The sequence below is a fragment of the Muscardinus avellanarius genome (assembly GCF_963383645.1).
Source record: "Muscardinus avellanarius genome assembly, chromosome: 5".
Taxonomy (NCBI): Eukaryota; Metazoa; Chordata; class Mammalia; order Rodentia; family Gliridae; genus Muscardinus; species Muscardinus avellanarius.
In genome coordinates, this window is record NC_137790.1 from 90,776,858 (window position 1) to 90,803,416 (window position 26,559).

A 26,559-nucleotide genomic window follows, 5' to 3' on the forward strand; every position below is an offset into this window, starting at 1 on the left:
TTGAAGCAGTATTATTTACATGCACAGAACAAAAGATTCTTACTGTAAAATGGGCAGTTCAACCACAGGCCTTATTGACATAAGAGTACTTTGTCAGGGTACATACTCTCTGCTCTCCTGGTCTCTCCTAATTTTATTTTCTTTCTTTCCTTCTTTCTTTCCTTCTTTCTTTCTTTCTTTCTTTCTTTCTTTCTTTCTTTCTTTCTTTCTTTCTTTCCTTCTTTCTTTCTTTCTTTTTCTTTTTCTTTTTTTTCTAGGGATTGTACTAGGGATTGAACCCAGGGCATTCTACCTTTGACCTATACCCCAGCCTGATTTTTTATACTTTATTTTGAAACAGGGTCTCACTAAGTTGTAGATGGCCTCACTAAGTAGCTGAGGCTGGCCGTGAACCCAGATCCTCCTGTCTCAGCCTCCCAAGTGCTGGGATTACAAGTGTGTGTCACCACGCCTGGCTTCTCCTAATTTTCATGAGGTCCCTTTTCTTTTCTTTTTTCTCTCTAGTTTCCACATATGAGACAAAACAAAGGAGTTTTCGAGTTTTGAGTCTGTCTTATCTCATTTGGCATGATGTTCTCCAACTCTATCCATTTTCCTGCAAATAATATTAGTTATTGCTGAATAAGATTCCATTGTGTATATATTATCAAACTTTCTTTATCCATTCATCTATAGACCCCAACCCTGTTTTATTTTTTATATTGAGAAGGTCTTGATAAATTACTCAGGCTGACATTAAATTCTGGCTTCAGTCTCCTAAGTATCTGGGGTCATAGGTGTGAGTCAATGATGAGAATTATTATTTATATTTCTTCCTCGTCGTCGTCGTCGTCGTCCTCCTCCTCCTCCTCCTCTTCCTTCCCCTCCTCCTCCTCCTCCTCCTCCTCCTCCTCCTCCTCCTCCTCCTCTTCCTCTTCTTTTTCTTCTTCTTTGGTATTGGGGATCAAACCCAGAGGCATTCTACCTCTTAGCTATACCCCCAGAACTTTTATTTTTTATTTTGAGACAGGGTTTTGCTAAATTGCTGAAGATTTCACTTAGTTACTGGAGTTAGCCTCGAATCTGCAATCCTCCTGTCTCAGCCTCCCAAGTGCTGGGATTAGAGGCATGCAGCACCAAACCCAGCTCATCAGAATTTTTAGAACAGATAATTAGTTACTGAGGTCTGCAGATAAAAATCCTATTGACTAATGTCACTATCTTAGAAAATGTATTTCATCAAAAAGATGTATCTTTGAAATACAATATAAATTTTAAAAAGCAAATGGTTTAGTTTGTTACCTCAAAGCTTCATGTTAAAACTTAATTCTTATTCTAGTGGTACTGAGAAGTTGGACCTTTTGAGAAGCGAATAAATCATAAAGGCTCTGTCTTTAGGGATTACTGCCCTAATAAAAAGAGGCTTCGGAGTTTGTCCTTTCCCATCCTTTGTTCCACAGAATTCAACCCAACAAGATGCCATCTTAGAAGCAGGAAGCAGCCCTTACCATGCAACCTGCTGGTTGCCTGATCTTGGATTTCCCAATCTCTAGAACTAAAACAAATACATTCATTATACATTATCTAGTTGCAGGTATTTTGTTAGATCCACACAAAATTTGTTTCTTATTTTGTTAAGACGCTAAGTGTAAAATTCATTTAACTGTTATACTATTGACTTTATAAGCTTTTGTATAAAAGGGCAATGAACAATACTACTGCTCACGTAACACATTCATTAAAGGCACATATATAGAAAACTAAAATTGTGTGTGTGTGTGTGTGTTACTGCAGATTGAATCGTGGGTTATTCTATTTCTGAGCTAAACTCCCAGCCCTATTTATTTTTTATTTTGAAACAGGGTCTTGCTAAGTTACTGCATGCAGGCCTTGAACGTGTGATAGTCTTTCCTCAGCCTCCCAAGTACTGGGATGATAGGTGTGTACCACTACCTGGCTAAAATATCCTTAGAAGTTTGTATTTTACCCCTGGGTTCCATCCCCAGTACTACCACAAAATATATATATAAAAGTTTTTCTTTTATAAAATCTAGCCTTTAGTACCACATCGATGTATACCTAAAAAAGATAAAGTACTGAATGCATATTAACAATTATAGCTTTGTTCTTTTGGTGTTCTATGGGGCTAATATCAAAGAGTGCAAAGCCAGGCATGTTGGTGCACACTTGTAATCCCAGCATTTGGGAGGTGGAGACAGGAGGATCATGGTTCACAGACAGCCTCAACTACTTAGTGAGGGTCTTTGTTACTCAGTGAGACCCTGTTTCAGAATAAAGAACAAAAAATAGGGCTGGTAAGTGTAGCTTGGAGGTAGAATGTCCCTGGGTTCCATCCCCAGTACCACCAAAAAAAAAAAAAAAAAAAAAAAAAAAAGCAAATAACAAGATATCTATAGGAAATCTAATATGCATAATATAAAACTAGCCCTGATGCTCACCCATAATAGAAGTAACTCATAATTTATTATAAAAATTAAGACTAACTTCCAGGAAGATGGCGACGGAGAAAAGCGGGGCTTATGAGCCCCGCTAACAACCAATCTCTATTACCACAAAATCAGCGCCTTTCATAGCCAGAAAACACCATCAGCAGAGAAACAAAAAATGTAAATACAAGGGACAGAGAAAAAGAGGGCTGGAAAAACACGACACCAGAAAGAAACCAGAGAGCAGTACTGCGGCCAGAGCTGCGGCATGGAACGGCGTGGGCGCCATCTTCCCTTGCAGCATCAGGCTCCAGAGAGGAGGGGGACTCAGAACAGAACTCAGAGCCACAGAGGAGATACGCCGGCCTCACATCAGAGGATGCGGCAGCAGTGCTTTACTGCCAGCGGCAGTGGCAAACTCACCGGACGGCTCCAGACCAAAGCACTCAACAGCCCACCAGGCTCTAGAGAGGAGCAGCGGAGAGCAAGCCGAGGTGAGCCGCTGCAGATCAGCCGGGAGGAATTCGGCAGATTTCTCGGTGCAGGGAGCATCTAAAGTTCCCAGGGGCTGGGCTCAGCACACCCTGCAGGGATTCAGAGCGGAGCTCAAAACCAGAGAAGAAATACGCCAGCCTCACGACCGAGGGCGTGGCAGCGGCACCATATTGCCACCGGCGGCAACAGCAGTGAATTCACCGAGTCCACTACAGCTCCATCAGTGCACTCAACAACAGTGAGTCAAATTGCGGGCCCTAGAGGAAAAAATCCCAGTACTGTACTTCCAGGGACTTGACCCAGTGGGGGAGTGGCAGTGGCAGAGATATCACACCATAGGACAACGCCCAACCTGGTACCCCCCATGGTCTAAAGCAGCCTTGATTAACTTGCAGGGTCTGAGACTCTGTGATACAACCCAGTAAAGGAGTAGTGGTGACTGAGATACCACAGACTCGAGATCCAGAGCACCTTAAGTGAAGTAGTAGTGACCCAGAATAGAACCCAGAGAAGGAACAAACTTCCGAAATCATGGGAAAGAGGAATAACAATGGAGCAATGAATGCCCACAACTCCACAACTTTAGAACATTATAAAACAGAAATTCAGAGATTCCTAGAAGATCAAATCAGGAAAATAACTGTAGAAATAATAGAGGTGTTTCAAAAAGAATGCGGAGAGAGGCAAAAAGAGATAAGGGATGCAATTAATGAAGTAAAGTCCTCAATTCAAAGTACAAACAACCGATTAGACCACATGGAGAATAGAATCTCGCTCTTAGAAGATGATCATTTAAAAAATGAACACATAGTTTCTAACTTAGAAAAAAAAATCTGACAGCAGGAATCTGACATTGAAAAAATATGGGCCCATTTTAAGAGAGCTAACCTAAGAATAATTGGAATAGAGGAAGGAAAAGAAGGTGAAACCAAAGGGATCAACAATCTCTTCAAGGAAGTAATAGCAGAAAATTTTCCAAACATAGAGCAAGAGGTCGATACAAAGGTCCAGGAAACTTATAGAACTCCCTTTAGACAGGATCGGAGAAGAGGATCCCCACGCCACATAACTGTCAAAATGACCAATGTGGAAGCCAAGCAGAGAATCTTAAAGGCAACAAAAACAAAGGGCCAAGTGACATTCAGAGGCAAAGCAATTAGAATCACTCCAGACTTCCCAAACCAAGTCATGAGAGCCAGAAGGGCTTGGAGTAACATATTCCAAACTCTGAAAGAAAACAACTTCCAGCCAAAAATTTCCTACCCAGCAAAACTTTCTGTCAAATTAGATGGGGAAATAAGAAGCTTCCATGACAAACAGAAACTGAAGGAATTTATGTCTTCAAAACCAGCACTAGAGAAAATACTCAAAGAGATTAACTACAAAGAAGAAATAGGTAACACACACCAGAACCAGAGAAACAAGAGTTTCCAACAGTCAACTAAGATTGGTTATCTGTGGAGATTCATTATTTATGTTAGTCTTTTACCTATCTCTAAATTGTATTGTTTGCTTTTATTGTTGCCAATTTTTAGGATTTCTAGTTGGAATATTAATTTACCTTCAGATATAGCATTTGGAAATATTTTATCCCATTCTATCAGTAACTTTTAACTCTGTTTACATTGTCTTTGGATATACAATATGTTTTTAGTTTTTAGGGAGTTTACCCTTTTGTTGCCTGTGCCATTGAAATCATATCCAAGAAATCACTGCCAATTTCAAAGTTATGAGATTTTATGACCCAGATTTTCTTCTAAGAGTTTATCGTCTTAAGATTTATATTTAGGTCTTTTATCTATTTTGAGTTAATATTTGTATATGGTGTTAGGTAAGGGTCCAGTTTTATTCTTTTTCATGTAATTATTATTTTTCAACAATATCTAGTTAAAAGATTATTATTTCTACCACCAAATGTTCGTGGAAACCTTGTCAAAAATAACTTGACAATATATGGAAGGATTTATCTCTAGGCTTTTATTTAACTCCAATGGTTTATATATCTGCCTTTAGAACAGTACTACACTGTTTCAATTATTGTAGCTTTATATGGTTTGAAATCAGAAAATATACATCTTCTAGCTTTGTTCTCTTTCGAGATCGTTTTGGGTATCTAGAGTCCATATTCCACATTAGGATAGATTTTTTCTGAAAAATAAATAAATGTATTTATTTATTTCTTGTTTCACCTAAAAAAAAAAGAAAAAAAATATTCACTAGTAAGAAAAAAAGCAAAAAGAAATATTGAAATGTTATCTTTAAGTCATCAAAAACTTGGTATCAGACAAATGAAACTGTTATGTGAGATTATCATCATTAAAATTGGATAAATTGCTATAATACTAGATGTTAACCACTAACCCAAGCACGGGAAGGAGGGATGGGGAGGGAATGGGGTGGGGATCTGGTAGGGGCTAACTGGGAGATGTGTGCATGTATGTCTACAAAAGTATTATTTTTATCCCATTATGATGTATGAATACAGTGCACCAATAAAAAAAAAAGAAAAAAAATTAAGACTATGTTAAATGTAGCTATCCACATAAATCCAATCTGCCTGTAAAAAATAGATTTACAAGAAAGAAATGGTAGTATATATTCTTAGGACATGCAGATTAGCTTTCTAGTTTGATTATGTGAAACTAGATCATGAGCCAGCAAATTTTCTGTAAAGATATAGACAACAAGTATTTCAACTGTAGACATTGCACAGAGAGGCAAAACTGAAGATGTTACATAGGTATTTATATAATAAAAAAGAAATTTAACAAAATTTATATTAAGTTAAAATATAGTAATAATTAAGCACACTTTTTTCTTTTATAATAGATATCTAACAATGAGAAGAACAGTAAATTTTTTGGTGTGTGTATATGTGTAGTACTGGGAACTGAACCCAGGGGCGTTCTGTCTTGGAACTATGCCCCAGTGCTTTTTTATTTTTGTTTTGCTAGGTTGCTGAAAGTGTTCCTAAGTTGCTTAGGCTGGTTTTAACCTGCAATCTTCCTATGCCAGCCTCACAAGTACTGGGATTACAGGTGTATGCCACCATACCGGGCTAATGCTAATCTTTTTTTGGGGGGTATAATATTTTGAAGTGTGGTTCAAAGTTAATATTACTTACTATCGAGCTGGGCATGGTGGCACATGCTTGAAATCCCAGCATGTGCCAGACTGAGACAGGAGAATTGTGGTTCGCAGCCAGCCTCAGCTACTTAGTGAGGCCCTTTGTAACTTAGTGAGACCCTGTTTCAAACTAAACAATAAAAAATAGAGCAGGGAGTGTAGTTTGGAGGTAATGGTCCTGGGTTTCTTCCTCAGGCACACAAGAAAAAAAAAAATTCTTTACTATCTGGTCCAGGATGAAACCTAATCTGAATGGACATTTATGGATATTGGGGTATAGGACTGCGACCTGGTCTTAGGAACATTCCTGGGTGAGGATTAATCAGGGCAGCACCAACACACCTGCTTACACTCCCTTTTCAGGGAACACCGTGGGAAGGAAGAGGCAGGAAAGACAACAAGCTCTGTAAAAAGAAAACTTTTTCTAAATATGTGAATAATAAAAGACTTTGGAAGTGTTAAAGTCCTTCCTATCAAATTAATTGCAAGTGTTCATCTCTTAATGCTGACTGCTGGTCTGTAATGAGTCTTCATGTGTGTATGTGTGTGTGTGTGTGTGTGTGTATATATATATACACACACACACACACACATACACACATAGAGAGAGATATATATACACACACATACATACATGTGTGTATATAAATATGTATGTATGTATATATTTTGTGGTAGTGCGGATTGAACTCAGGGGCATTCTACTTCTAACTATACCTCTAGCCTTATTTTTTTATTCTTTATCTTGAAACAGGGTCTCATTAAGTTGCAGAGGGTCTCACTAAGTAGCTGAGGCTGGCTGAAAACCTCAGATCCTCCTGTCTTACCTTCCCAAGTACTGGGATTACAAGTGTGTGCCACCACACCCAGGGCGTCTTTATATATTCTAATACAATAGAACTCTAAGATTTCAGAATTTAACTTTGAAAAATGTCTTCAAACAAGTGGTACAGCTAAAATATCATTTCATAATATATTTGCTATCTAATTTAGTAATAAAATAATCTCCACTCTGCCCAAAATTGTGCTATTAAAGTCCATTTTTCTTCTCCTGTTTTGACAATAAAAAACAGTAAAATGTGCCAGATGTGGTGGCTGCACACATGTAATCCCAGCATTTGAGAGGCTGAAACATGAGGATCACAGATTTGAGGCCAATTTCAGCAATTTAGGCCCTCAGTAATTTAGCAAGACCTTGTTTCCAAATAAAAAATAAAACAGTGATGGGACTGTAGCTAGGAAGTAGAAGGTCCCTGGGTTCCATCCACAACACACACACACACACACACACACACACACACACACACACACACACAATTGTAAAATGTCACTTTATGCCACTATGTACACACTATCAATAGCTGTAATTCTGTGCATGTGGTTTGCAGCATCTTCATAAGATCTCTGCTGCAACTATTCAACGCTGATGCTACAGTGACAAAGCAGTCTTTGATAGTAGGTAAACAAATTTATGTGGGTCTATTTTAATCAAGTTTTATTTATAGCCAGGCTTAGTGGCACACGCTTGTAATCCTAGCATTTGGGAGGCTGAGACAGGAGGATCTGGGTTCAAGGACAGCCTGAGCTACTTAGTGAGGCCTTTTGCAACTCAGTAAGACCCTGTTTCAAAATAAAGAATAAAAAATAGGGCTTGGGATATAGCACGAAGGTAGAAAGCCCCTAGGTAGAATGCAACCCAGGTCGCAACCTCAGTACTGGAAAAAAAATAATCTTATTTACAGACATTAAAATATGATTTTCATAGAACTTTCACATCATAAAATGCTTTTTGGATTATTTTTCATCCATCAAAAACTGCAGAAATTACTTTTAGCTCAAAAGCTATAAAAAAATGAGCAGTGGAATGGGTCATCTTTGACTTATAGGCTTTATAGTCTGTTAATCCCTGAAATGTATGATCCAGATACTTATATTCTTACCGTCTGGCAAGCTGCCTCAACTGTTCAGCGCATTCGTTGTCTGATTTCTGGTTTACAAGTTCAAGGATGTTCATGGTTCTATGAAAATGGCCACATGATAAACTCACACTAACAGCTGTTTCATGTTTATCTCCAGTAAGTACCCATACTTTGATGCCAGCCATTCTCAAAGCTTCAATAGTTTCTCGAACTTTATCTTGTAGTCTAAAAATAAGCAAAAACAAATGTGATTGAAGAGAATACTTTTCTGACTGTTCGGTATAAGCCACATAATGTATATAAAGTCAAGTCTGGAATATTACAGTATAGTAACATAACCAAAATTTTCTCTCATTAGGGAATAAACTGACTCACAATCATGTGATTCATAAAAAATTGACCAATTAAGATCTACACCTTCACATTTGAGGAGTATATCATCAAAGTTGTTATGAGGCCAAATTAACTATGTGGTCATCATACTCCTATACATCCATAAACTCCTATTTTATTTGGCAGCCTCCCCTGTTACTTACCTCTTTTGGCAGTGCTAGGGATGAATCCAGGGCTTCATGCATGCTAGACAAATGCTCTGCTGCTGAGCTATACCCTCAGCCCTTAGGAAGTTTTATTTTTCAAATCAAAAGGAGGTCTTTCTTTCTCTTTGATAAGAAAATCTCTCTAATCACTTCTCTTTTCTGTGGTATAAACATTGCTCAAGGACAAAGACAAAAAAACACCACCAAACAAACAAAAAACCAAAAAAACACAAAAATCTGAGCCAGGTGTGTTGGTGCACGCTTGTAATCCCAGCATTTGGGAGGATGAGACCAGAGGACCTCGGTTCACAGACAGCCTCAGCTACTTAATGAGGCCTTCCATCTTATTGAGACCCTGTTTTTTAAAAAAAAGAATAAGAAATAGTGTCTGGATACAAAATCAATCTTAAAAAATCAGAAGCTTTTCTGTACACCAACCATAAATCCACTGAGAAAAAATTCAGAAAACACTTCCACTCAGGATCTCCCCAAAACAAATAAAATACTTAGGAATAAACCTAACCAAGGAGGTAAAAGATCTCTACAAAGAAAATTATAAAATATTGAAAAAAGAAAACAAAGACTATCTTAGAAGATGGAAAGATCCGTCATGTTCATAGATAGGCAGAATAAATATCATTAAAATGGCCATCCTTCCAAAAGTGGTCTACAGATTCAACGTAATGCCAATTAAATTACCAAGATAATTCCTCACAGACATAGAAAACTCAGTACTTGAATTTATTTGGAGCTGGGCGTTGTGTTGCATGCTTGTAATCCCTGCGCTTGGGAGGCAGAGACAGGATTGTTCAGGTTCGAAGCCAGCCTTGCTGGCTTAAGAGACTGTTTCCTAATAAAATATTAAAAAATAGGTCTGGGAGTGTAGTCCGGAGGTAGAAGGGTTCCATCCCCAGTACCACCACCAAAAAAAAAAAAAAAAAAAAAAAAAAAAAAAAAAAAAATTGGAACAACAAAAAAGCCCAGAATAGCCAAAGTAGCTCTCAGCAACAAAAACCATTCAGGAAGAATCACAATACTTGACTTTAAACTATACTACAAAGCCACTGTATTAAAAACAGCATGGTACTGGCACAAAAACAGATACATAGACCAATGGAGCAGAATAGAAGATCTAGAAACAAGTCAACACACTTACAACCAATTGATTTTTGACAAAGGGGCTAAAAACATACACTGGAAAAAAGATAGCCTGTTCAACAAATGGTGTTGGCAAAACTGGTTAACCATATGCAGAAAATTGGAAATTAATCCCACTTTCTCACCCCGCACAAGAGTCAATTCATGATGGATCAAAGATTTGGAAACTAGACCAGAGACCTTGAGGCTCCTTGAAGAGGGCATAGGTCCAACACTGCAACACATATGCACAGATAAAAACTTTCTCAACAAGACCACAAAGCCACAGCAAACTAAAAGGCAAATCAATACATGGGATTGCATGAAACTGAAGAGTTTTCTGTACAGAAAAGGAAACTGTCAAGAACCTCAATTGAGAATCAACGGAATGGGAGAAGATTTTTGCCACCTACTCCTCTGAGGGAGGACTAATATCTAGAATATACAGAGAACACAAGCAACTCAACACTAAAAATAATAATAATAATAATCCAATAAAAAATGGGCAAGTGAACTAAATAGATACTTCACAAAAGAAGAAATTCAAATGGCCAATAAATGTATGAAAAAATGTTCAACATCACTGGTAATCAGACAGATGCAAATCAAAACTACCCTGAGGTTCCACCTTACTCCAACTAGAATGGCAACCATTCAAAACACAAACAATAACAAATGCTGGCAAGGATGTGGAGAAGTGGGAACTCTAAGACATTGTTGGTGGGATTGCAAATTAGTGCAACCACTTTGGAAAACAGTATGAAGAATCCTCAGAAGAATGGGAACAAATTTAGCATTCAATCCAGCAATACCACTTCTGGGTATCTACCCAAAAGAAAGGAAACCAAACTACCAAACTAATGCATGTGTATCTATGTTCATAGCTGTACAATTCATCATTGCCAAACTATGGAACCAGCCAAGATGTTCATTAACAGATGAATGGATTACAGAACTGTGGGATATGTACACAATGGAATTTTACTCAGCCATTAAAAAAACACAACTGCAGCATTTACAGGGAAATGGATGGAACTGGAGGACATTATGCTAAGTGAGATTAGTCAGTCACAAAAGATAAGAAATTGGATGCTTTCCCTAATATGTGAGCTAAGGTGAAATGGGTCACAGGAAGAACTCCAGGTGAAAAATAGATCCTATAGAGGAGCAAATAAGGCAACCTAACTGGGGAGATGGGAGGGAGGAAGAAGGAAACTCTTTAAAGCAGAGGATGTACTTAGTAGTCAACTACTAAGCCAAGCATGGGAGGGAGGGATGAGGAGGGAGAAGGGTGGGGACTGGGTTGGGGCTGGCTGGGTGATGTATACATTTATGTCTACACAACTTTTTTACCCCATTATGATGTATAAATACAATGCACCAATAACAAATTAAAATTTTTTTTAATTAAAAAAAGAATAAAAAATAGGGCAGAGAGTGTAGCTCAGAGGTTGAATGCCCCTGGGTTCTATTCCAGACCCCCCCCCCCAAAAAAATCTGCATGGAATTCATAGGCTAACAGTTTCTCTGCTTTAATTTTCTTCAAACAAAAAATTATAGTATAGTACCACAAGAACAAAAATAGAACTACCTCTAAAACATGGAGAATTCATGATGAAGAAAAATTTTAATCCTGGTCAGTATCAAGAAAGGCCTTACTGGAGTAAGGCTAATATCTTTACTATAGTTTATGAATAAATGTATATAGTTGGATAGGGAAGAATCACCCAGGCAGAACATACAGCCTTGCTAAGAAATGAAGGTATAAAATAGAACAAGTTTAAGTACAGTTGGTGTGTAGAGGTGATCTACAGTCAGTGTGATATGGAGAAACAAATTAGAAAGGGACAGTGGTAGAAGATAAGGTTGGAGAATTAAGCGGATGTCTTTCTAGGGCACTCTAAGAAGCAGTCTACAAATTCAAGACTATAGGAAAAACTAAAGATAACAGCTTTTTTTCATCTATTTAAGATAATTGGCAAGGATGAAACAGTACATACTAAGAAACATTAAGGCTTTAATTCTCTATTTTTTTTTTTTTTTGGGGTGGTACTGGGGGTGAAACCCAGAAGCTTCCTACCTCCGGGCTATACTCCCAGCCCTATTTTATATTTTATGTGGAAACAGGGTCTCACTAAGTTGCTGAGGCTGGCTTCGAACTTGTGCGATCCTCCTGTCTCAGCCTCCCAAGTGCGGGGATTACAAGCGTGCGCCACCACGCCCAGCTTTTAAATTCTCTATTTTAATTTTAAACATATCAAATTATTATAGGATGTTAGTAACCAGAACTTATTCCATATATTAGACACTTGGCTAAAAATAATTTCATGCATGCCGGGCGTGGTGGCACACACTTGTAATCCCTGCGCTTGGAAGACGGTGACAGGAGGATCGCGCAGGTTCGAAGCCAGCCTCGCTGGCTTAAGAGACCCTGTTTCCAAAAATAAAAAAAGTATAAAATAGGTCTGGGAGTGTAGCCCAGGGGTAGAAGGGCTTCCAGGAACCCCAGTACTCCCCCACCCCCGCCCACAAACTTTCATGAGATAAAAACGGTATTTCTTACTTATCTGATACTTACCTGTCTTCCACTGCTGTAGCTCCAAGTAATATCAGGTTTTTCTCTATGAACTGGAAAACATTTGCCAATTTCTCTTCCCGTTGTTGCAAAGCTGTCCTGGCTTCAAATAGGCGTCTATCTATTTCTTCATACTCTTCAGATGTAAATTGTCTATAGGCTATACACAGAGTTCTTAGCCCTTTCTAAAACAACAACAAAAAAGACAAAAATTGGACACACTAATGAAAAACCATGAAGTTACTGAAATAAACTGAGGACCCTGTGTTCAATCCCCATCACAACAAAAACAAAACAATCCAATAAAACAAAAGCAAAAAAACCCAAAAAACTGAGAACCCATTACCAACAAATGAATTATAAATAATTTAAAAAGTACTATCACTTAGTGATAGGAAATAAATGTCACAGAGCCCTTGTGATTTTGAGTTATGGGTCTTTTATCAAAGATCATTTAATTTCTTATGGGTCTTTAAGAAGTTGCTCAAGATCATTAAGGTTACTGATTTGTATAATATTAGAGCTTAGAAAGGATCCTAAGCATTATTTTATTTGTAGTTTTAATACTGTTACATGGAAGCCAGGCATGGTGGTGCACCTGGTTATCCCAGCATTTGGGAGGCTGAGACAGGAGGACAGCAATTCTCGGACAGCCTTAGCTACTGCTTAGTGAGGCCCTTTGCAACCTGTGAAACTCTGTCTCAAAATAAAGAATAAAAAATACAGCTGAGGGTGTAGCTCGGATGTAGAATGTCCCTGGGTTGCATCCCAGTACCACAAAAACAAAACAAAACAAAAAAATTATTATATGAAAAGACAGAAAGTTCTATAATTGCATCTTGTATCCTCATCATACTCAGAAGAAAGCCTCAGGTTCTACTCACTGTTTCAACTTACAAATTCACTTTCACCTACATGTTTTATGTTTTCTTTTTTTTTTGTTTTTTTGTAGTGCTGAACCCAGGAGGCTTCTGAGCTATAACTCAGCCCTTTTTATTTTGAAAAAAGGTTTTGCTAAGTTGCTGAGGCTGGCCTCAAACCAGCAAATCTACTATCTCAGCCTCCCAAGTATAGTGTGCCACCACACTTGGCTTATATTTTGCCTTTTGAGGAATTGCCAAATTGTTTTCCAAAGTGGCTACACCACTCAAAATGCCACCAGAAATGTATGAGGTTTCTAGATTCTTCATACTTTAATTCCCTTATAATCTTTTATTTTGATTTTATTTATTTTGATTTTTTATTTTTTGGTGGTACTGGGGTTCCTGGAACCCTTATACCTCTGGGCTACACTCCTATACCTATTTATATACTTTATTTGGAAACAGGTCTCTTAAGCCAGCGCACGCAGCTGGCTTTGAACCTACGTGATCCTCCTGTCTCCGCCTCCCAAGCACAGGAATTACAAGCGTGCACCACCACGCCCAGCCCCCCTTATATTCTAATAAAGTAAGACTACTAAGGATAATAGAGACTACTATGGACTATAGAGACTATGAGACTATTAAGACCATAGAGGGCTATTAAGCCCTCTTCTAGGGAGTAAACACAGACTCTTGCTTAGATTCTACCATTGAGCTTGTTAACACCCCCTGCAATTTTTTTTTTCAAGTTAGTTGTTCAGGGTGGTCTCAAAGTTCTGGGTGCAAATGATCCTCCTGCCTCAGCCTCTCCAGTAGCTGGAGCTACAGGCATGTGTCACTGTGCCCTGCTAAATCCTTTTGCTCTGCCCCTTCCAACCCTCTCTATTTTTTATTTTATTTTTTGCAGTGCTGGAGTTTGAATTCAGAGCTAGGCAAGCTTGTTAACACTGAACTATACTCCCAGACTGCACCAACCCCATTTTTCTAATACCACAGTTTGAGTAGTCCTTACAATCAGAAGGGGCCTCTATAATAGGTCTGAAGAGAAGACACATTTTAAGCAGAATAAATATCAGTTTTTATGTAAATGTGAAGCTAATGGAGTGTAACAGAACTGCAATTTTTTTTTTTTTTTCAGTACCAGGGATGGAACCCAGGGACATTCTACCTCTGAGCTACATATCCTGCTCTATTATTTATTTATTTTTATTGAAAGTGGTATACACTTAAACTGTGCTCGGTGGCCTCTCCCTCCCCCGTTTTCCCTTTCTCCCCTCCCAAAAATGAGTGTCCAGGTTAACCATGCTATATTCATACTTTATACATATTCGAATGTAGCTCCTTCATTAATCAACCTCAGCCTTCTTCCTCTCCTAGCCTTCCATTCTAGCTTTGATGAGATTTCCCCTCTATTATCTGGAGTCCCTCTGGTATCCCCAAAGCTCCCTAGTTTGGGCATATTAGAGAAAATATATGTCCCTTTTCTTTCTGTGCTTGCCTGATCTCACTTAACATAATGTTCTCCAGGTCTTTCCATCTTCTTGTGAATGACATGATTTTGTTCTTCTCTATAGCTGAATAGAATTCCATTGTATTTCCCATAATTTTGCAATCCATTCATCTGTTGATGGAGACCTAGGTTGGTTCCATATTTTGGCTATTACAAATTGTGCTGCTATGAACATGGATATGCATATGTTACTGTAGTTCTCTGATTTAAACTCCTCTGGAAAAATACCCAGAGAGCTAATATCCAGAATATACCTTTGCATATTATACTAGCAAAACAAATAACCCAATCAAGAAATGGTCAACTGAACTGAATAGACACTTCACAAAAGAAGAGATACAAATGGCCATGAAAATATGTTCTACATCATTACCCATCAGGGAGATGAAAAATCAAAACTATGCTGAGATTCTGTCTAACCCCAATCAGTGTGGCAAGCATAAAGGAATCAAATAACAGCAAATGCTGACGAGGATGTAGGGAAAGAGGAACTCTTTTACACTGTTGTTGGGAGTGCAAACTAGCTCAGCCACTATGGAGATCAGTATGGAGATTCCTTAGAAAACTGGGAATGGATCCACCATCTGATCCAGCTCTACCACTCCAGCCTTATTTTTATTCCTTATTTTGAAACAGGGTCTCACTGTGTTGCAAAGGGCCTAATTAGCTGAGGATGTCCGTGAACTGTGATCCTTCTGTCTCAGCCTCCCAAATGTTGGGATTACAGGCGTGTGCCTCCGCCTGGCTTGTAATTTTTGATTATAAAAATGAAGCAAAAAAATCTTTCATAACTATGTTTAGAGTTTTTTTTAAATCACAGAAATTTATACTCACCAAAGCAAATTCATCTACATGAATTCTAGTTTTTTCTATTTCTCCACCTATACATTTAGGAAGAATTGATGATTCAGCTCCTTTAGCAAATAAAAGTTTCTCACCTAAAAGAAAAAGTAAGTTATCAAACTCTTAATATTAGGTAAATAAAAACTCATCAAAGTTCAAATTGGTTACCTGAAGGCACCTGAACAATTACACTCATTCTCCTACGACTTGAATCAAATTCCAGAATATGAAGCAGTTTGAATCTAAAAAAGAAAGACAAAAACCTTACTCTTTAATGATAAATACATATTTTGAAAGAACACCTATGAGATAAAAGAATACCTATGAGATAAAATACTAATTTAAAATCAGAAATTAATCTCAATTACATTTCATTTAAAATGAGAGCTATTACACTCAAAAAGGTTAAGTCATCTGTATAAAGTAAAATAAGTTTATGAGTGGCAGAGCAAGGACTGGAATCCAGATCTGTCCAGTTTCAAGTTTTTCTCACTAAAAATGTTAAGTGATTCAGAATCGTTTTTCTGTTAGAATACATTTGAAAACTGTAACACACACACACACACACACACACACACAGAAACACACACACGCTCATACACACTATTATCAGATGCTCATCATAGCAGTGATTCTAAACCTGGGTGTGTGGAGGGGGAGCAATGGCCAATGGAACAAATACCTCTCAAGGGAGCTGAAAAATAATTTGGGTAGATAGGTGAGGTAAAGTTTCAAAAATCTTTCAGAAAAATCTTATGTTATACACATTGGAATACTATTCACATTTCAAAAGAAAAACATTGAGTTGAATGATAGTTTATAAGTTAATGAAATGAAACCAGGCATGTTGGCACACGCTTGTAATCCCAATACTTAGTAGGCTGAGACAGGAGGATCACAGGCTCACAGCCAGTCTCAGCTACTTAGTGAAGCCCTCTACTACTTAGTGAGACCCTGTTTCAAAATAAAGAATAAACACAACCCTTTAAAAAGAACAGTTCATGGACTACACAAAAATAGACGGGAGGTCAGATTTGGCCTCTGAGTCTGTTTACTGATCCCTATTCTATACTGTATATTTAATATAGAGAATATCACAGTGTGTATACACACACACACACACACACACACACACACACACTCACAAACCCTCACACACACATAAAATTACCGTTCCAGTTTTCCAAGTATTTTAACTTCCATAGTTTCTTCAGAATTGCCAATAAATACAATGCCAATTCTAGGGATTAAAAGAATAAAGACATGTAAAAATTAAGAGATCATATATCATATTATATTTAAATATCAAATCACTATAACTTGAAGATATTTAAAAATCAAAGTTTTAAATGTACTTTAAAACATTTCCTTTGAATAAATCATTACTTTTAAGAACCTGAAGGATCAGAGAAGGTCAAGAGCAATACCAACACAAGTATTTCTTACAACTTTTATTATACAGATTTCATAGTAACCAGATTTTTAAAAGAAATTTTAAAGCTGGGCATGGTGATACATATATATGATCCCAGTACTTGAAAGGCTGAGACAGGAGAATTGCAGGTTTGTGGCCAGCCTCAGCTACTTAGTGAGGCCCTCCACAACTTAGTGAGACCCTGTTTAAAAAAAAAAAGAAAAGAAAAAAATCGGGCTGGGTGTGCAGCTTGGGGGGATATATATGGTCTGGGGAGGGAGTAGCCAGAGGTAGAATGCTCCTGAGTTCAATCTTCAGTACTACACACAAAAAAAAAAAGATATTTAATTTTTTTTTTAATGTGGAATTTGGAAATTTTAGTGATGGTTCTCTAATATTCTAACATTTAATGATACTTTCTGAGAATTAGGAAATAGGACTAACTCACCTTGCAGCAGCTTCCACTAGAGCCTTTTCATCTGGTGAAGATGCATAGTACTCCAACTGGGAAGGTGCCAGGTTGGACTGCCAGGGACCATCACCAATGCCATCAGTTTGAACATTGCTGATCTGTACTGTGTGGCAGAGACTGACTGCCTTAAAGAAGAGATCATGTTCTTGAATCTGTAGAAACATAATATTTATGATAAAAGCACCATTCCCAAACATCATTTGAGAAACCAGAGACAGAATTCCAAGAGCTAGAGTAAGACTACAACAAGCCTTGTTGCCTGAATAATAGCTGATTGCTCTGACTTCAAAACATGAAATGTCACATTAGCTTAAGACTCCTCAATATACATGCATCTTTTCAGGAGGCATAAGCAAATTGTAAGAAAAGAAGATCACTTTTGTTTGTGGACAGACAAAGTGAGTTCTCAAAAAGTATTAGACGGATTTAAGCTTTATTTCTCAGTAAATTCTTTTTTACTTCAAGACAGCTTTTATTAACTTCGTTCCATTTAAATACCTAAAAAGCTCAGGCAGACACATAATAAGTGACAAATTAAGCTGCAACTATAAATTTTTTAGAATTACTTTTTATAGTACTGAATCTAAGATATACATTTCAAATACATATGCCTTGCTTCACTGACATGAACTTTTCCCCTACAACCTATCAGCTACTGAAGAGAATTAATTCATATGAAACCCTTATTTGTTAGTTTAAAAATTGCTTACTAGTTCAGTTTCATTTTCAGGACTGGTTCTAAAAGAGGAACTGGTTGAAAAATGAGATAAGTTGTTAAGATGAGATAAACTACTAAGATAAGGTAAATTTCCTTCTGAAGAATCTGGTGTTGGTCCTTCAGGTACAAGTCTACCATTGATTTCTTGGTATTTCATGCCATTAATTGAACATTCTCGAAATTGCATCTCATTTTCTGTTAGTGTTCCAGTTTTATCTGTGAACACATACTCCACCTATAGAGAGAAGGGGGGAAAGAAAGAAAATAAGCCTTTGTGTTCATGGTCCTAGGCTGAACAACAAAAACCTGTCCTGTTTCCTTAAGTCTAGTGAGATCCCAAATACAAATCCACAAATAATTTAAATGACAAGGAAACAAAACAAGGTCACTCATGCGTGCATGTTCACACGTGTGTGTGCACACACACACACAAATATATATATTATAGACATGTATAGAGTATATATATGTATACATACACATACAGGTAAATATACATATATATTTACATATACCTATGTATTTATATAGTGTGTGGTACTAGTGGAATTGAACACAGATTCTACCTCTGAGCTACATCCCCAGCCTATTTTATGTTTTATTTTTGAAAAAGGGGCTCACTAAGTTACAAAGGGCCTTACTAAGTTTCTGAGGCTGGCCACAAACCTTTGATCCTTCTGTCTCAGTCTCCCCAAGTACTAAGATTACAGGTGTGAACTACCACACAAGGCTAAAATATTTCAAATCTATAAGAATTGTAAAGTTTGTAGCATCTTTAGATAAATGTTTATCTGTAGAGTACACTGAAAATGTGGTACAAGAAATTCATTTCTATCTCTTGGTAAACTGTTTTCCTAATAATAGGATTCAGAAATTATCACTGAAGAAAAGGGCAAGGGATGCTAACCTAGAAAGTGAAAGGTTATCTGTGTCTGGAGAAATAGTACAGAGCTAGGACTAGGATACAAAATGCCAGCAACATAAGAAGTTAGAGGTAATAAATTGTCCAAAATATGGCCCTTAGAGTACAGTTTCTCGCTTATCTTTATTTCTTGGTCAAATAATTTTTTTCCACGTTTAGATGTACTTTTCTTCTGCATAGTTATCTTTCATCCTGGAATCTTGTTGAACTTGCTTACTAGTTTTAGTCGGTTTTTTTTTTTTTTTGTGGTACTGGGGATGGAAGACAGGGGCACTGTACCTCTGAAAAACTGAGGACAGGAAACAAATATAGTGAAAAAAGTAAATGTTTCAAAGAAAGAAATATATTTTAAAAGGTAGGTAAGACAAATTATTTTGTACTCAAACTAATTCCAGAAAATCAACCCTAAAGGAAGGTAGGTCCATGAAGAGACAAGTATAATAATCAAATTTTTATATAACCAGAATTAAAGTGAGAATGTAATTAATGCAATAATGACCTAGGAAAGAAGTCATTTACAAAATGGAGGTAAGGACTGGGGATGTAGTTCAGTAGTAGAGGCCTTGCCTAGAATGATAAGGCCTTTGGGAAAAATTAAAAATAAAATAAAAGGAAAGGTTTTTTTTGTTTGTTCGTTTGTTTTTGGTGGTACTGGGATTCCTGGAAACCCTTTTACTTCCGGGCTACACTCACAGACCTACTTTTTATAATTTTATTTGGAAATAGGGTCTCCTAAGCCAGTGTGGCTGGCTTCAAACCTGCGTGATCCTCCTGTCTCTGCCTCCCAAGCGCTGGGAATTACAAGCATGCGCCACCACGCCCGACAAAAGGTAGGTTTTAAGAAAATAAAAACAAAACAAACTTCAGGCCAATATCCCTCATGAATATATGTATATACCATATCCAGAAACATATAAAAGGGATTATATAACATTATGTGTGATTTATCCTAGAAATGCAAGAATTAATCAATATTTTTAAAAAATCAGTAAAAGCCGGGCGTGGTGGTGCACGCTTGTAATCTCAGCATTCGGGAGGCTGAGACCAGAGAATCGTGGTTCACAGACAGCATCAGTTACTAAGTGAGGCCCTCTGCAACTCAGTGAGACCCTGTTTCAAAATAAAGAATAAAAAATTGGGCAGGGGGTATAGCTCAGAGGTTGAATGCCTCTGGGTTCTATCCCCAGACCTGCAAAATAAAATAAAGTAAAATAAAATAAATCAGTGAATGTAATCCATTCTATTAATAGAATACTTGTCTATATTGTATTAATAAATGACCACCTTAACAGATGCAGAAAAAGCATTTGACAAAATCCAATACCTTTCATGATAAAAACTCAAAAAAACTAGGGATAAAAGGAAATTTCTTCAATTTGCTAAAAGGTATCTATAAAAGCCCCACAGCTATCATTATATTAGATGGGTTTCTCCTAAGAGCAAAGAAATAAGATAAAGATGTCTTTTCTGGCCACTTTTATTAACACTGTACTAAAAGTTCTAGTCAGGGCAATGAGACAAGAAAAGGAAATAAAAGTTATGCTGATTGGAATAATAGGTAAAACTACCTCCATTTGGACATGGAATGACCATTTATATAAAAATTCCTAAGGAATCCATTAAAATAACTACTAAAAGCCAGGCATGGAGGCACATGCTTATAATCCCAGCATTTGATAGGTTGAGACAGGAGGATCACGGTTCACAGCCAGCCTCAGCTACTTAGTGAAGCCCTATGTAACTCAGCGAGACCCTATTTCAAAATTAAAAAGGACTAAAACATAGTATGGGGGTGTAGCTCAGAGGTACAATGCCCCTGGGTTCCATCTTTAGTACTGCAAAAACAAAACAAAACAAAACAAACAAAAAAAGACTAAAACTAGTAAGCAAGTTCAGCAAGATTCTAGGATGAAAGATAACTATGCAGAAGAAAAGTATATCTTTGTACTTTTCTTTATTTGACCAAGAAATAAAGATAAGTGAGAAACTTTACTTTAAGATCCATATTTTTGGGAATAGTAAAGATAAATACAATATATGAAACATATGAATTCCGCTAAGCAAAATAACAAAAAGCTGGGTGTAGTGGTGCACACCGTAGTCCCATCTACTCAGGAGATGTAGGCCAGAAGCCTACTTGAGTCCAGGAATTTGAGCCCAGCATCTACAATAAAAAAAGGTGGGTGGGTGGATAGGACAGAGAACAAGAGTAAGAAAAAGAAAATCCTAGATTAACTAACTGATGTGTTTGAATATATAGTAAAATGATGCATATGCTTGCTAAGGACTTATTTGTGACATATGGAAATTAAGCACATAAAACAGAGCAAGTCTAACTCAAGGGAAAATAAAACATATAAGGGAAATACAATTATAGAATTATAGGGAAAATACAAGGAACTGGAAATTAATGAACAATATAAAATGTCATAATAATGCCAATAAATAAATGTTAATTAAATTCAAAATTGTGATATAATAATACTAAGGGGATTTGGGAAGCAAAGTGGATTGCTGGGTGTTTGTGTGGGAGGAACAATATAAGAGTTATGTGCTTATATTCTATAGTGGGTAATGTCTAAAATGTTAAAATCAAGATAGTATATAATGTAGAAATATACTGAAAGCTGGGTGTGGTAATCCCAGCATTTGGGAGGCTGAGACCGGAGGACTGCGGTTTGCGGACAGCCTCAGCTACTTAGTGAGGCCCTCTGCAACTCAGTGAGACCTTGTTTCAAAATAAAGAATAAAGCTGGGTGTGGTGGCGCAAGCTTGTAATCCCCGCGCTTGGGAGGCTGAGACAGGAGGATTGCACAGGTTCAAAGCCAGCCTCAGCTGGCTTAAGAGACCCTGTTTCCAAATAAAATATAAAATAGGTCTGGGAACGCAGCCCAGAGGTAGAAGGCCCCTGGGTTGCATCCCCAGTACCGCCAAAAAACCAAACCAAAACAAAACAAAAAGAATAAAAAATTGGGCAGGGTGTGTAGCTCGGAGGTCAAATGCCTCTGGGTTTCATCCTCAGACCCACAAAAAAAACAAAAACAAACAAACAAAAAAACCTGAAAAATAACATCAGAAACCATATTTTAAAATAAAATAAAAATGAAGGGTAGAGAAAAATAGGGCTATTTTTGGTAAAATTCCACATGTGCTGTTTTTATAAAAAGTTAGAAAATATTATACTAATTGTAATTATATTAATAAAATATTGATCTAATTTTTACCTGTCCAAGCTCTTCATTCAGATCAGAAGTATTGACTTGAGCTTTCTGATCTGATTCTTCATGATAGAGATCAAGATCCCAGGCAATAAAAAATGATCCAAGAAATTTCTGCATTTCGACTGTCACATATAATGAAATTGGAATGATAAAGTTGTAGAGTACCAAAAATGCAAGGAAATCAGAAATAAACCTCAGGATCTATGAAAAAAGGAAATGATTATTTGATAAAAAGAATTTGACATTATTTGACATGAGAATTTCTTCAGAGTTACTGGAGAAAATTATCAGGAGGCTTCATGTCTAAATAGACCATCAACTATATTCTGAGATAGAATACTATCATGAATTGAAATTCATTTACTGAATTGTCTTATTAATACTGCATCTCCTGTGTTTATTTAGAATCTTGATCAAAGTAATAAAAAGAAAAAGATAAATTAAAATAATTTGTTACTTTTCAGAAGCTAGTCACCTGGTATTTCTGAAATTTCCTTTCATAAAATTGTAATTCAATCCTCTTATCCATTCTCCTACTCATCCAAATCATGGACAACTAAAAGTGAGTGTAAATTAAAGATTTCAAGAGACCAGGCACGGTGGCACCCACTCGTAATCTCAGTATTTGGGAGGCTGAGACAGAAGGATCGCAGGTTTGCAGCCAGTCTCAGGAATGTAGTGAGACCATCTACAACTTAGTGAAACCCTGTTTTAATAAAGAAATAAAATACGGACAGGGGCATAGCTTGGAAGTAAAATGCTCCTGGGCTCTATCTCCAGTATGACCCCCCCAAAAAAAAAGAAAATATGATCCTGTATTTATTGCTTTGTGGTTTCCAGTGATCCAAATATGTCTTCTAATATGTATTTTTTTTTTAAAGTGAAATTTGGAGAACAATTATTTACCAAAATTTAGGTTAAATTCTCTTGGTAGTCTACAATTAAACAGTGTAAAACTTCATATGACATCATTTTGTGAGTTACTTCTATCAATTCAAACAATAAGACTTGAGTTATTCAGACAATTAAAAACAAATCAAGCTGGGCATGGTGGCACACGCTTGTAATCCCAGCATTTGGGAGGCTGAAACAGGAGGATCACGGTTCGCAGCCAGCCTCAGCTACTTAGTGAAGCCCTTTGCAACTAAGTGAGTCCCTGTTTCAAAATAAAGAATAAAAAATAGGGCTGGGGGTATAGCTCGGAATTAGAATACCCCTAGGTTCCATTCCCAGTATCGCAAAAAAAAAAAAAAAAAAAAAAAGTCAACTTACTTATTCCTTAGTTCACTTTTAAAATAGTAAATAGAACAGAAAACTGAATTTGTAGTATTAAAGTAGACTACAAATACAGTTGAATTTGAATTTTTGTGATCTCTTTTAACTATTCTAGTCATGTCACAGGGAATATGACTGCTTATACCCTAAACTGAGAAAAGCATACCAATATAATGGGCTGATTGCTTTTATCTGCAATGTCATTTTGTCAAAACTAATAGTTTTATGAGATCACAGTAGTCCCTATTATTAGAAGTCCCTACCAAAGCAACAACTGTGCCAAAAAAACAGTTTCCTTTACAACAGAGTTAGGAACACCATAAAATACCTTACTACTATTTCTTTGATGTTCTGTTTTTTGGTTATACCAAGGTTCATCCCATTTTTCTTCAGCTTGCCATGTATATTTCAAGATAGTACTGATAATGGCTTCAGAAATCAGAATTATTAGATAAATTATCAAAAATGTGTTCATTGATCTGAAACAAGAAAAAGAATATTAAAACATATCAATATGTTTCTATATTCATTTCCTTAGAAGTTAATATTTATATTAAAGAAAATATTAAAATATATAAAGTATTACTGTCACTATTTTAAAGGACAAATTTTCAAGAAACAACCATTCAAAAGAAACTATTTAGCAGCAATAAAATATTTAAAGTATAACTACTGCTATTTTAAAGGAAAGTCTTTATTTCCAAGAAATGATCATTCAACAGAAACTATAGCAATAAAAGAACCAATATATATAGATGTTAAATAATGGCTTTGTCCATTTATATGTTCTATAATTATTCAAAGTTTTTAAAATATTTTCAGGCAGGACCCATCTAGTTGCAAATATAATACCTAAAAATAACCTATAGCATTAAATTTTTAAATAACTTACAGCCACTATCTTATGTAATCTTTATCAAAACTCTTTAAACAAGGGATCAGTACATTCTTTTTACTGATGGAGACCAAAGTTCAAGAGTAATTCTGTAAATCCAGTTGTGGTGGTGCACATTTATAATCCCAGTACTTGGGAAGCTTACACAGGAGAATCTTGGGTTTGCAGTCAGCTTGAGCAATTTAGTGAGATCCTCTACAACTAAATGAGACATTGTTTTTAAAAAAAAAAAAAAAAAACTAAAATAGGGCTGAGATATAGCTCAGAGGTAGAATGCTCAGAGGTACAGTTCAATCTACAGTAAAACACACACACATACACACACGCATGCGCGCGAACACACACACACACACACACACATGTAATTCTGTAATTTTTTCAATTTACCAAATTCAGGAATTGACTTTAGAACTCTTCTTTTCACCAGGTAAATTTAATGTGACATGTCTGATTTTAAGTTTTAAAATATAGGTTTGTGATATAATTAAGAAACTCCAAGTAGAATGGCAATCATTCAAAACACAACAATAAATGCTGGCGAGGATGTGGAGAAGTAGGAACTCTAAAATATTGTTGGTGGGATTGCAAATTAGTGCAGCCACTTTGGAAAACAGTATGGAGGATCCTCATAAGAATGGGAATGAACCTACCATATGATCCAGCAATACTACTTCTGGTTATCTACTCTAAAGAAAGAAACCAAACTACCAAACTAATGCATGCAAGTCTATGTTTATAGCTGCATAATTCACCATTGCCAAATTATGGAACCAGCCAAGATGTCCATCAACAGATGAATAGATTACAAAACTGTGGGATATGTACACAATGAAATTTTACCCAGCTATAAAGAAAAACACAGTTATATCATTTACAGGGAAATGAATGGAACTGAAGGACATTATGCTAAATGAGATTAGTCAGTCACAGAAAATAAGAATTGGATGTTCTCCCTAATATGCGAAAGTAAGTGAGAAATGGGTCACAGGAGGACCTCTAGATGAAGAAGAGGACTCTATAAGATGAGCAAATAAGGCAACCTAAGGAAATAGGAGGGGAGAAGAGGGAAATTCTCTAATGCGTATGGTGTACTCTAACAAACACATCAAAGTCAATCATTAAGCCAAACATGAGAAGGAAGGAGGAGGAGGGAATGGGGTAGGAATTGGGTAAGGGCTAACTGGGTGATGTGTGCATGTATGTCTCCACCATCTTGTATCCCATTAAGATGTATGACTACAATGTAGGAATAAAATTTTTTTTAAATGGGTTCTCATTTTTAAAAATCCAAATATATAAAAAATAAATAGAATGTAAAATGAACACCCCCCCCCACCCACCCACACACACACAGAACAACTGTTGAGAAAAGATACAGGTCAGAGGCTTTGTAAAAACTTTTTTTTTTTTTTTTTTAACCTGGGGCATTCTACCTCTGAGCTATACCCCCAAACCCTGTTTTTTATTTCTTATTTTGAAAACAGGGTTTCACTAAGTTGCAGAGTCTTACTAAGTCTCTGAGGCTGGCTGCAAACCTTTGATCCTCCTGTCTCAGTCTTCCAAGTACTGGGATTACAAGCATGCACCACCACTCCTGGGTATAAAAACTCTTAATGATTAAAAAAAATAAATGCCTGAACTCTAATTTTTCTCTTTAGACCTTCCAATTTAGCCGTATCTTAACTATGCAAGTAGTTGATATTCCACAACCTTCCAACATAAACTTACTATAGTGAGAGCAAGTGAGAGGTAAGGGTCAAAAAAAAGGGGGGGGAGGACTGGTTTTTTGTTTGGTTATTATGTGTCAGGAAAAGTGTCTGGCACTTCATTTATAGTATTGTTCACACTTTAAAACAAAAATAAGAAATGAGCAACTAACAAGCAGGAGCTATGAAGTTCCAATCTACACTGACTCCAAATTCTGAACTTTTTCACTAAACTAGTCATATTTTTTTGTTCTAACTTAAAAAATTTCTATTTAAGGGTATACCTTTTGGTTGTCTAATATAACTCTAGGTTCTGAAGATGTTCATTGTTTTTTTTCTAAATATTTTATAGCTTTATGTTTTATCTTAATTTGGGGGGCTGTGCTGAGAATTGAACATGCTTATACACATGCTCTACCACTAAGCTATATTTCTAGTGTATTTTTACATTTAATTTACTTTATTTAAATTTATGCTCCAATTGAATTAATTTTGATACATAT

The 26,559-nt window shown here is 36.6% G+C and overlaps 1 protein-coding gene across 1 annotated transcript in view; it reads right to left on the reverse strand.

The window, feature by feature from the left end:
* ATP11B (ATPase phospholipid transporting 11B (putative)) overlaps window positions 1–26,559 on the reverse strand; it is a gene marked incomplete at both ends in the record, with an annotated part of 95,945 nt that overhangs the window by 22,428 nt on the left and 46,958 nt on the right. The window contains 8 exons of the mRNA XM_080696564.1: window positions 7,988–8,191; window positions 12,221–12,402; window positions 15,425–15,528; window positions 15,602–15,675; window positions 16,605–16,673; window positions 17,296–17,471; window positions 18,030–18,272; window positions 22,184–22,381. Of these exons, the coding sequence (XP_080552690.1) occupies window positions 7,988–8,191; window positions 12,221–12,402; window positions 15,425–15,528; window positions 15,602–15,675; window positions 16,605–16,673; window positions 17,296–17,471; window positions 18,030–18,272; window positions 22,184–22,381 (1,250 nt within the window). The remainder of the gene's footprint in view (window positions 1–7,987; window positions 8,192–12,220; window positions 12,403–15,424; window positions 15,529–15,601; window positions 15,676–16,604; window positions 16,674–17,295; window positions 17,472–18,029; window positions 18,273–22,183; window positions 22,382–26,559) is intronic.